Source organism: Octopus bimaculoides, chromosome 3, assembly GCF_046866305.1.
Source record: "Octopus bimaculoides isolate indiv1 chromosome 3, ASM4686630v1, whole genome shotgun sequence".
Lineage (NCBI taxonomy): Eukaryota > Metazoa > Mollusca > Cephalopoda > Octopoda > Octopodidae > Octopus > Octopus bimaculoides.
The window spans coordinates 169,751,520-169,764,865 of NC_142930.1; the positions used below are offsets into that span (position 1 = coordinate 169,751,520).

General features: G+C 41.9%; 1 protein-coding gene across 2 annotated transcripts in view; it reads left to right on the top strand.

Moving 5' to 3' along the window:
* LOC106884460 (obg-like ATPase 1) overlaps positions 1 to 13,346 on the top strand; it is a 34,266-nt gene that overhangs the window by 18,973 nt on the left and 1,947 nt on the right. For both annotated transcript variants that reach the window (XM_014935857.3, XM_014935858.3), the window contains exons 10-11: positions 4,441 to 4,537; positions 5,186 to 5,308. In XM_014935857.3, the coding sequence (XP_014791343.1) occupies positions 4,441 to 4,537; positions 5,186 to 5,308 (220 nt within the window). The remainder of the gene's footprint in view (positions 1 to 4,440; positions 4,538 to 5,185; positions 5,309 to 13,346) is intronic.

The following is a 13,346-nucleotide window of genomic DNA, read 5'->3' on the forward strand; positions in this document are numbered from 1 at the left end:
GTCGCCCAGATAGCGGAAGCTATCGACTACCTCTAGTTTTTCACCCTGGAATGAGATAGAAGTTGTTTCCTGTTTGTTTGCAGTCTTTATTGCACCTGAACATCTGCCACAAACAAAAACTAACTTGCTAGTTAACCTGCCTTTGATGTTGCTGCACCTCTTATGTGTCCATAGCTTGCACCGGGTACATCTTATAGAGTTACTACCTACTCCTTTTCTACATACTGAGCAGGGCCATCTACCTGAAGGGGTTTGTGTTTTATCTACCTTCCTACTTATTAGGATTTTGGTTTTAGCTAGGTTGACTCTAAGGCCCTTCAGTTCTAGACCTTGCTTCCACACCTGAAACTTCTCCTCTAGTTCTGATAGTGACTCCGCAATTAGGGCAAGGTCATCAGCATAGAGGAGCTCCCAGGGGCAACCTGTCTTGAACTCCTCTGTGATTGCCTGGAGGACTATGGTAAATAATAGGGGGCTGAGGACGGAACCTTGGTGGACCCCTACCTCTACCCGGAATTCATTGCTGTACTCATTTCCAACCCTCACCTTACTGGCCGCATCTCTGTACATGGCTCGCACAGCTCTCACTAGCCATTCTTCTATCCCAAGTTTCCTCATTGACCACCAGATAAGGGATCGGGGGACCCTGTCAAAGGCTTTCTCCATGTCAACGAAAGCCAGGTACAGAGGTTTATCCTTGGCTAGGTATTTCTCTTGCAACTGTCTCACTAGAAATAAGGCATCAGTAGTGCTTTTACCTGGCACGAACCCAAACTGCATCTCATCTAAATTGATTCGCTCCCTAATTAGTTGGGCTATGACCCTCTCTGTAACTTTCATAACCTGATCTAACAGCTTGATGCCTCTGTAATTATTTGTATCTAAAGCGTCCCCTTTACCTTTGTAGCAGTTGACTATGATGCTGCTACACCAGTCATAGGGTATGACTCCTTCGTGTATCACCTGGTTCGTAATACGGGTGACTAGGCTATAGCCAACACTGCCAGATATTTTGAGCATCTCTGCAGTGATTCCTGATGGGCCGGGGGCTTTCCCGGTCTTCATACTCTTAATTGCTTTATCTACCCTGGTACTATCAACTCGGATAGCTGGTCCCTCTATTGGGTCGACATAAGGCAGGCTCTCTTTCTCCCATTCATTCTCTTTATTAAGCAATCTATCGTAGTGGCATCTCCAGACCTCTTTCTTTGCATCCTCATTTAATGCAAGCGTACCATCATCCATGCGAACACATTTCTCTCCTACAACATCACTATTCTCTCTCCTACACTGTCTTGCAACCCGAAATACCTCGAGTCTTTGGTCCTCACGGCGCAGAACATTGGCAAATCTTTCCTTATCTGCTTCCCCTCTGGCTAAATAAACCTGTCGCCTAGCCTCCCTTCTGGCACATTGGTACAATTCCCTGCTACCACCGTTCTTCCAGTCCTTCCAAGCTTGTTTCTTTTGTCTAGTAGCCCTGTCTACCTCCTTGTTCCACCACCACGTTACTCTGGGTTGGGAGGGGACCTTACACCACCCACAAATCTGGTCGGTGGCTTTCAACAGGTTGTCCCGCAGAAATCTCCAATTGTCTTCCACGTTGTATGATGCTATATCCCCTTCTATTTCGTTAAATGCTTCAAGTAACTTGTCTCTAAGTCTCTGTCCGTTTGCAGGGTCTTTAAGCTTCCACACCCTTCTTCTCCAAGCCTGTCTAATTCTGGGCACCCATTTTGCCTTGATCCCAAAGTCGCTAACTACTAATCTATGTTGTGGGGTACATTCTTCGCCAGGGTAGGTTTTGGCATTTATAAGCCGCCCTCTTTCCCTATTTCTGGCGAGGATGTAGTCGATTTGGCTAGAGTGTCTGCCGGAGCGGTAGGTGACTAGGTGACTGGCAGGTTTCCTGAAGTTGGTATTGCAGACCATAAGATTGGTTGCATCACAGAACTCCAGCAGTCTGGTTCCCTCCTCGTTGCGGGAACCGAAGCCATAGCCTCCATGTATGCCATGGAAGCCCCCAGCACGACGTCCGACATGACCGTTGAAGTCTCCAGCCACAAAGAGAAGGTCCCTGTCACTCGTCGACGAGGTAGTTTGCAAGAGGGTGTCATAGAATTGGTCTTTCAGACCATCTCGTAGCCCAGGTTGAGGTGCATAGGCTGAGATGACAGTAGCTAATCTATGATGAAGCACTAGTCTGATCTTAAGTACTCTGTCACTTACTCTAACGACCTCGATTACCTTATCCACCCATTTCTCCGCTAGAAGTATTCCTACGCCCCCGACCCCGTCAGTGTTCCCTGCCCAGAAAATCTTGTACCTGTGTTCTTTGCCTGTGAGGAACCTTGCAGAACCTCCTCTCCATCTTACTTCCTGGATGCAGCACATATCTACGCATCTCCGTTCAAGCATCTCAACAATTTCACCAGATCTACCTTTCAGCGTGCCGACGTTGAGAGTGACAATCCTAACAGTATGGGTGTTGGGGGTGTGGGCCTGTAGCCTGGGAAGAGGAAAAGCAGTGTCGTGTACCTGAAAAGAAAACTTGCAATTGGAAGAATTCATAAGCAAAACATTACCTACAACCTGCAAACATTTCTCAACCTTAATGCGCTACCCAAAGGTAGGGGAGAGGATGGCCAAGGCCACTAGATGGGTTCCGGGAGACAGCCGAGGTTGACAGGATGACAAAGGGATGAACTTCCGGTGGAGGGGGCGGGATGACAGAGGAATGAACTTCCGGTGGAGGGGGTGGGATGACAGAGGAATGAACTTCCGGTGGAGGGGTGGGATGACAGAGGAATGAACTTCCGGTGGAGGGGTGGGATGACAGAGGAATGAACTTCCGGTGGAGGGGGTGGGATGACAGAGGAATGAACTTCCGGTGGAGGGGTGGGATGGCAGAGGAATGAACTTCCGGTGGAGGGGGTGGGATGACAGAGGAATGAACTTCCGGTGGAGGGGTGGGATGACAGAGGAATGAACTTCCGGTGGAGGGGGTGGGATGGCAGAGGAATGAACTTCCGGTGGAGGGGGTGGGATGACAGAGGAATGAACTTCCGGTGGAGGGGGTGGGATGACAGACGAATGAACTTCCGGTGGAGGGGGTGGGAGGGCGGGTTACCGCCAGCGAGTAGAGAGGGCTCTTAATTGTAGATTTTAAATATTTGAGAGACAGCAATGCATAAATCGTAATTTTTTAAAAGAGCAATGAATTCTGGGTGATTAGAATATAACGTAGCATGAATTTAGGAAGCTTAGAAAATGAATAAGCATGAATTTAAGACAACAACTGAATTCAATTGAATTTCATGGAGAGAAACAAGAAAGCGCAAGGTATTGAGATGTTTGAGGCCGTAAATAAATAAAAATCTCTATCTTATCTGCATCTTGGGTATTTCGTCGTAGTACGTCAGCGAGATAATTTAGAATGGGTTTCTCATTTATATATAGCCAGAACCTGAAGACCTTAAAGGAAAAACTACGAAGGGGGATGGAGGGGTAGACAGAGGCATGGCGGGAGAAAAGATCATCATCATCATCATCATATATATATATAAAGAGAGAGAGAGAGAGAGAGAGGGAGAGGGGGGACCAGTCAAGCAGCACATCACGCTGTAATTCTTGGGCTGAGAAATCAACACTTAAAAGCCATAATTTTAAGGAGCGATAAGAATTTTTGAATAAAGGAAAATGGGTAGTGGTGGTGGGTAGGTACCGCCAGCGAGTAGAGAGGGCTCTTAATTGTAGATTTCCTTCATTGAAAAATGTAGCAGTAATATACTGGTGTTGATTCAATGAACATTAAAACGCATAATTTGTCATTTTTCTATTAAAACCCTTAAATCCTTTATTTCCCTCAATGTTCATTATTTTGTATAAATACTGGTAACCATGACATCAAGTCTATACAACAATGTCTCTTCAGGGACCCAGCATCCATTTATTAAAACAAAAAAATGACTTTCTTCTGCCATTTACTGACCAGTGTTTCTGATTACTTCCTCACTTTTCAAGTGGTGGTGATGGTGATGGTGATGGTGATGGTGGTGGTGATGGTGATGGTGATGGTGATGGTGGTGGCGGTGGTGATGGTGATGGTGATGGTGGTGGTGGTGGTGATGGTGGTGGTGATGGTGATGGTGATGGTGATGGTGATGGTGGTGGCGGTGGTGATGGTGGTGGTGATGGTGATGGTGATGGTGATGGTGATGGTGGTGGCGGTGGCGGTGGTGATGGTGGTGGTGATGGTGATGGTGATGGTGGTGGCGGTGGTGATGGTGATGGTGATGGTGATGGTGATGGTGATGGTGGTGGCGGTGGTGACACAAGCTGCTGCTGCATTGTAGGGGGTGTGAGGTAGGGGGTGTTAGTAGAATCTGCTGCTACTGTTGTTGTTGTTGTGCTAATTTATCCAGTTTTCCATCCCCACAGTGCACTTGAAAAGATTATTGTTCAAGGATACAAGATGTTACAACTAGTCTACTTCTTCACCAGTGGTAAAGATGAAGTCAAAGCCTGGACTATACAGGTAAGTTGATGCAGTTGTTGTTGTCGTTGTTTACATCTCAGTTGAATGTATTAGACAGACTGGAAAGTAGACTTCAAGAAATGACCATGATAACTATGTGTGTGTGCAGGGATTTCTCACAGTCTCCCACAAAGCAGCATTGGTCAACCTGCAGTTAGAGCAACATTCAGACTTGTTAGCAGGGTGTTGGAGGGGTCACGGTGCAGAACTGTGCAGTTGTCGGGTGCATTTTTTAAAGCTGGTCAACAAATTCCTTACAATCAGTACAAACAAAACACAGCTGTAGGTTTTATGGGACTTTGTAGACACTTTACAATCCATCAATAATATATCCTAGATACATCAATTATAGTAAAATTACATTGCTTGAGACGGTGCTTGCTTCTCAAGATAGCTTTGTATTAGTGGTGGGGGAATTTCTGTTTTTACTTCAGCCCTAAACTGCAATTAGAAGTTTGGAAAGCACAATGGGAAATTTAGTGAACCTGAAGACCCAGTCTTTTACAAAATAAGAATTGGAATAATAAAATTTTGAGTAAACCATTTTCCAACTTTGTTTATAGATTTACTAGAACCAGTCCTTAACGCATCTTAAGATTTTGTGTCTTCTCTGAGGAATTTTATTTTATATTGTAATGTGTTTTGTAGAAAAATACCAAGGCACCTCAAGCTGCTGGGAAAATCCACACTGACTTTGAGAAAGGTTTTATCATGGCTGAAGTAATGTCTTATACAGATTTCCGAGAACATGAATCAGAAGTTGCTGTTAAGGTAAGTCTCTGTGTATGTGTGTGTGTGTGTGTGCATTGGAGGGTCTGTTTTTTTTTGTTTTTTTTTTTGTTAGTAAGTTCACAAATTGGTGATGAAACAATTGAAGTGGTGGAGCACAATATGGACGCCTCCTTTCTTGATTTCTTTTAATGTCATTGATTACATGAGACAAAGAACAGACACAGCCCCGGCACTTCACATTTATTAACCTTGAAACGATAAACAGCAAAGTTGACTTCAGCAGAATTTGAACACAAAGTGCAAAGAGCTCGAATGACTACCACAAGGTATTCTTTCCAACCCTAACCACACTGCCAGTTTTGTGTGTGAAGCCACTGACTATAATACCAGTAGTTCAAATCTAGTCTCCAGCTATAATATTACTGTAAAAGTATTCATCTTAGACAGAAACCATCTCTCATTATCCTAGTTTCTACTCCAACTTTGAAGTTGACTTGATAGCAGAAACATCCTTCTGAGACACTTTTAACAAAAGCCATCCCATTCCTGCTTTCATGAGACAATGAATAAGAAACAGAATAGTTGCCTACTTTTGTCCATTGGGGGAAATCTGAGATTCTTTCTTTCAAACAAAATTGGATTGTTTGGTAAGTGTGTCTTTTGTATCCTTGGAGAATAGTTTGTCACAACCCCTGTTCCAACCATGCTAGCTTGAAGTTGAAGGATTACTTTGATAAACTGTGGCAAGTTGTCTTGTTATTATTTAGCAGCCGAGTAATATTTTAATAAGCACTACTTTCTTATTTCATTTCATTATCGATTAATGTGAACACGGTTTCATCTTCCACGCTGTATGTTTAGAGAAAAAAACCCTAACCCTAACCCTAAGATCCCTTCGCTCCATCCAACTTTCCCTCTTTCTCCTCTTTCACACTCATTTATTCATTCATTTATCTAATTTTGTCACGGTTTGGCTGACTGAAAACTCTTGGTTATAGTTCTAGTTAAGAATTCAAATGCCCAATTCTATCTTGTTATTATCATCAATATTCTCTCACACCAACAGCCTGAGTTTTTGCTGTTTCACGGTGCGCCCACCCTTCCCAGCCCCACCACCTGTACCGGAGGTCTCTATTCTCGGACCTCTATCAGATGTCTCTCCCAAGAATACCTCCAAAGGCTTAGTGTTCCTCCCATCCCTACTTAGGATTTATCTCCTATGTAATGTAGTGATTATGTATGAGCTTTCTTTTCAGGTACATGATGCTGCTGTCCCCCATCCCAGGGTCTCGTGGGCCCACACCTCCCACATCCAATAATACACAGTAAATTTGCTGGCATTAGGAAGGGCATTCAACAGTAGAAACCATATCAAAGCTGGCCTGGGGCTGAATAACAGTAGCATTCGTCCTAACCAGAACTGCCATGTTATGTTGGCAAATAATCTTTACTATAGATATATATATATATGTTTGTGTGTGTGTGTATAAGGTTAGCTGAATTAGAAGTTAAATTAACCGTCTAAGGGATAGAAGTAGCCATTATACTACTGGTATATTACCTATGTTTAACCATGGGCATACATGTGGAAACATATTATGCTCATAAATTATAGGTAAAGACAAGAATAAACATGGGTTTATCAAGAATCAAAATTTAGATAAGACAGAAAATAGAGAAAGATCAATCATCATCATCATCATCATCGTTTAACGTCCGCTTTCCATGCTAGCATGGGTTGGACGATTTGACTGAGGACTGGTGAGACCAGATGGCAACACCAGGCTCCAGTCTGATTTGGCAGAGTTTCTACAGCTGGATGCCCTTCCTAACGCCAACCACTCAGAGAGTGTAGTGGGTGCTTTTACGTGTCACCCGCACGAAAACGGCCACGCTCGAAATGGTGTCTTTTATGTGCCACCCGCACAAGCCAGTCCAGGGGCACTGGCAACGATCTCGCTCGAAAATCCTACAAGAGCCAGTCAGGCGGTACTGGCAACGGCCACGCTCAAAATGGTGCATCTCATGTGCCAACCGCACAAGAACCAGTCCAGGGGCACTGGCAACGATCTTACTTGGCTTGCCGGGTCTTCTCACGCACAGCCCATTTCCAAAGGTCTCGGTCCGTAGTCATCGCCTCGGTGAGGCCCAATGTACGAAGGTCTTGCCTCACCACCTCAGCCCAGGTCTTCCTGGGCCTACCTCTTCCACGGGTTCCCTCAACTGTTAGGGTGTGGCACTTTTTCACGCAGCTATCCTCCTCCATTCTCACCACATGTCCATACCAGCGCAATCGTCTCTCTTGCACGCCACAACTGATGCTTCTAATGTTCAGCTTTTCTCTCAAGATACTTACACTCTGACGGGTATTCACATTGACATTACACATCCAACGGAGCATACTGGCTTCATTCCTTGCGAGCTTACGTATGTCCTCAGCAGTTACAGCCCATGTTTCACTGCCATGTAGCATGGTTGTTCGTACGCATGCGTCATACAGTCTGCCTTTTACTCTGAGTGAGAGTCCCTTTGTCGCCAGCAGGGGTAAGAGCTCTCTAAACTTTGCCCAGGCTATTCTTATTCTAGCAGCTACACTTTCAGCGCACCCACCCCCACTACTAACTTGGTCGCCCAGATAGCGGAAGCTATCGACTACCTCTAGTTTTTCACCCTGGAATGAGATAGAAGTTGTTTCCTGTTTGTTTGCAGTCTTTATTGCACCTGAACATCTGCCACAAACAAATGAATAACAATTGACTATTGAGACCATTATATGGGGTAAGATAAATAAATAAATGAATGGGAAAATGGTGTATGTTGTAAGGGACCCTAAAATGCTTAGGACAGTATATATACTTCTATTTAATGGAGACCCCACCCCCCTATTGGATTTACTCATTTCACTATCCCCCACCCTCACCACACAACGAAATAATTATTTAACACTTTAATACTAACTTAAGACCTTACACCCTCTTTTAGTTGTGTATTCGCTTGATCTCTGTTTTGCAGTTAGCTCATATCTATGTGCTATTAATATTGCTGTTATGTGTATTAATACTTGGATGGGGGACCAATTGTTGAAACTGGCAAATGTATGGGTTAATATAACAATATAATGTATATTATAATTGACTGAGTATTAGGCACGTGTGTACTTGAGTGGATGCATGTTGCATGTGAGGGTGCATAGGTGTATATGTATATACATTTATATGAGTGTGTCCATACCCATGTATATGGATGTTGAATTTTTTCTTGTGTATGAATGCAGAAACAAATTGTAGTAAGAGCTTCCATCAGTAAAAACAATCTGCTAGTATTTTAATTTTTAATTTTAAATTGTAATCATCAATTTAATTAGGGATATTTAGAGTTACTTATTTAATTGACCTGTAAACTGACTGATTTATCGATTGTTTAGCCAATTAGTTGTTTGTTGGACTGGTCAGCTCATTGATTAGATGCACTGGATGGTAGACCAGCATTCTCTAATTTAGGCCACTTACCTCAGTTATTACCTCCCCTTAAACATAAATATTTCCCTAATTTTCCAGTGGAATGAATTCTCTTCATTGTTTTTACTAATTTCACATTCCTATTTAAAAAAACTTTTGGACTATTCTCACCCGCAACCGTCTTATTTCCTAAATGTCCAAATAGGTTTCTCTCTTAATATTTTAGGGCCCCTTACAACATACACTATCTTCCCATTCATTTATTTATATATCTTACCCCGTATAATGGTCTCAATAGCTGGTCTTTTGTTTTTAAATTTTAAGTGACCAATAATATAGACCATTGAACCTTGGCCTATCTCACTTCGGACAACAGGTGGAAGAGCTTAACCACCTACTAGTAAATAAATAAAAAATTACATTTAATCAGTTAGCACTTTATTATGATAAATACTATTAATTAGTACTATAAACACCTTATTGTATTTTCACCCCTTCTCCAAATAAAACCATAGTCAAATCTGCCTTTGACAAGCTGATAGCGAGTGAAAATAGAGAAAAGTCAAACAAAAATATTTCAAAATTCTTTTAAGTTAGGTAACAAAGTGTTTTTTAAAACCTCTACAGGTATGGCAAAGAAAGCTGGGAGGACGGTATAATTACTAAAAAAATTGGAAGAATGATATTCCTTGTAAAAGGAAAAAAATATTGAATATAAAAGACATATTAACCAATTTACAAAAGGGTACACATGGCCGATGCCACCTGATTGACACCTGTGCCAGTGGCATGTAAAAAGCACCATTCGAGCATGGCCTATGCCAGTGCTGCCTGACTGGCACCTGTGCCGGTAGCACTTAAAAGGCACCATTCAAGCATTGCTGATGCCAGGGCCACCTGACTGGCCCTCGTGCCAGTGGCACGTAAAAGCACCCACTACATTCTCGGAGTGGTTGGTGTTCGGAAGGGAATCTAGCTGTAGAAACCGTGCCAAATCAGATTGGAACCTGGTACAGCTCCCAAGCTTACCAGTTTTCATTCAATCCATGCCAGCATGGAAAGCAGACATTAGATGATGATGATAATGATTAACAGAAAAAACAGTCATGAGAAACGAAATCCTCGTGGAAGTATTGTATGACATGTTTAAGGTACTAACACCCAAACAATTTGAAACTACCCATCCTAGCACCAGAAAACAGAAAAGAACAGAAACACTGGGATTGAACCCTTAACGTAAGAGATATTAAAACTCAGAGCAGAGTTCAATTCTCAAAGAAGTTAGAGGATACTGATTCTAAAAAAGGCAGATGTTGTGGAAGGATTCCGATCGTCCTCTAAGTGACTGAAGGTGGACTGTCTCATTATTATAAAGAACTGTGAGTGGTTGGCAGTTTAGGATGGTAAGCAGTTCATTGTTTGCCATGATTGAGAGCGTTGAGTGTTCTTCAGCATCATCATCATTTAACGTCCGTTTTCCATGCTAGCATGGGTTGGATGTATTGACTGTGGACTGGCGAACGAGATGGCTGCACCAGACTCCAATCTGATCTGGGAGAGTTTCTACAGCTGGACGCCCTTCCTAATGCCAACCACTCTGAGAGTGTAGTGGGGGATTTTTATGTGCCACCGGCCCGAGGGCCAGTCCAGCGATTAATAGTAGTGCATTGTGTAAATACTCTCTTTCCTCTTTGTTTCATCTATAACTATAAAAGAGAGTTTGTGTATGTGTGTGTGTGTGTGTGCATATGTTCCTTATGCATTCCAAAACCGAGTTGCTGATTTTGATGTAAGGGGTATCAAAAGATTCAGTAAGCTTTTGGCTACCAACTAAACTATATTTTCATTCACATATTTGCATTACAATAATTTAACATTATTATTTTTCTTTTAGTCACCTATCGTAAACGACATTTCATATCACCACCACAATGACGATGGCATCACATTTTCTATATGTGTGTGTGTGTGTGCACACGTTTGTTGCCTGTGTTAGGCTGATGACTGACAAGTATATGTGTGTGATGGTGCATGTGTCTGTCAGTATACACACATTTTTGTGACGACACACACACACACATCTAAAGACAGAGACAGACACACACAGGGACAGAGATAGGCTTCACGTGTGCATTAATGTATGTGTGTGTGTGTGTGTCTCTTAGTTTGTGTATGTAACTCCCCTCCTCCCAGCAATGAAACGCACCAATATTGAAAGTTTACTTGTGGCCGGGACTTCAAACAAACAACAACAGCATTCACTTTCAAGTACTGCCAACATGGAAGATTTGCCTGGTTTAACACCACTCACAGTACTCACAGATATAATATTATTCTGGTTATTATAACAAATTCGGAAACTTGGCAAAGTAGAAAGCCTCAGCGGCTCTTTCAAGATAACATTTTTTTGAACAGTCCTTGTATTCTTCATCGCTGTGAGTAACAATGTTGCACAACCTTTTTTACTGTGTTTACTCAGTATTTATTCTACAGCCTATAATGTTATACAGTTCAAAAATAGCATCTTTCTTTTTATACACTTGGTTCAGCGTTTGTTTCAAGATTGTAAAATAAATTAATTTTGTATGAAAAATTGAATTATGCCTTCTGAATTTTCTTGGATTTTCACTTTCTTCGCCGTGATATTCAATTGTGAATTTTATAACATTTCATACATGTTCCACATAAACGTTGACTTTATGTACTTTCTGACATTGGTGAGGCATACTAACTTTTACTAAATTGGTGACTTTCCATCTATTTATAGCATAACTATGCTACAGAAAGTATGTTTTGTACTTATATTGACTACATTTCATTTTGCTTGAACTTTGCACGTGTACGTTTGCTGTTTTCGATATTATCAATTCTATGTGTGTGTGTGTTTCTTCGTTTGTTGTGTCTATAGTAAAGAACATTTTACGCTGTTTTAATGAGCCCACATCTAATGAAGTAGCCATCCTTATGATTGGTGATCCCCATGAAAATCATGATATTCTCATTCGTGTTTGGGATAACAACCTAAAATGTGTTTCACAAACTCATCCCTCTTATGATGCTCTCCAGTAAAACTCTTATTCTGTAGAATGGACAAGATGGATATTATTTCAATATTCCTTGGATTGAACCTGCAACAGGAGAGCCAATTACAAACAAAAGGGTGTCATCAAATGACTTCTATTCTTACCAACTGATGCTAAGGCCAGAACAATCAAATCCTTTCTACTATAGTCACAAGGCCTGAAATTTCGGGGGAGGGGACCAATCGATTACATTGACCCTGAAAGGATGAAAGCAAAGTTGACCCTGGTGGCATTTGAACAGGCAAAATACCACTCAAGCGTTTTGCCTGGCATGCTAATGCTTCTGCTAGCTCATTGGACCATACCTCATTTTCCAAACATTGTTTCCATACACTATTTACTTCGTTTTGCTTTCATTGTAAATTACTTTTCATTGTTACATCACACTATTTTCCTATCTTATGTGTCTTGCCTTCATCATCATCACTTAATGTCCACCTTCCATGCTGGCATGGGTGGGACAGTTTGACAGGAGCCAGCCAGGCAGAAACCTGCATCAGACTTTTGCAACTGTTTTGTAGGATTTTTACAGCTAGAAGCCCTTCCTAACACCAAACACTCAGCAGACTGGACTTAGTGCCTTTTATGTGGCACAAGCACAGGTGAGGTCAGTTTTGGCAATGTTTTTACAGCTGGATACCCTTCCTAACACCAACCACTTTACAGTGTGGACTAGGTGCAATTAAGTGGCACCTGCACTGACAGGGTCACCAAGTACTTGCAAGACACAAAAAAAAACTTTTAAGAGGGGAGGAGGCATTGGCGGAGGTGTATATATATTTACACCATGCTTGTGCCACACAAAAAGTACCTTTTTACACTCTGTAAAGTGGTTGGCATTAGGAAAGACATCTAGCTGTAAAAACCTTCCCAAAACTGACAAATGGAGCCTGGGCAGTTCTTCAGTTGGCCAGCGTCTGTCAAACCATCCAACCCATGCCAGCATGGAAAACAGGTGTTAGATGATGATGATGATGTGTGTGTGTGTATATATATATATATATATATATATATATATAGTAATAATAATGGTAATCCATGGGTAGAATTTATAAATATTTTAATGCATCACTACACATGTTTCCACAGATCACATGTTTCTTATGATCATAGTCCATATTCCTGGGATGATTACAGTACAGTCCATAGTATCCATGGACATAGAGTGGATCATAGTTCATGTGTTCATTTCCTCAGGTGGTATGACATTAACTTTGGAAGCAATGAATGTATAGCTGAAGATTGTTTATCAATTTTCACCAATGAAAAGGTTGATTGGGGTATGTGGGCAGTTCTGTGTGTAATTGGTGGGGAGGTGTAGAAGGTGATGAAGAGTGATAAAGGAGAGGGATGAGTGTGTGGTGATGTCAGACTTGTTTTGATGTTTGTGTATGCAGATGTTAGGATGGGTAGTATAGTTCATTGGCTTGAGCTTCTCCACAGCAGGTACCTCCTCAATGAATTCAGATGTAGTTGAGTCAGGAAGTCCAACGTTTCTGTTGTTAACGTTCATTGTCTGAGTTGACAAACAATGTT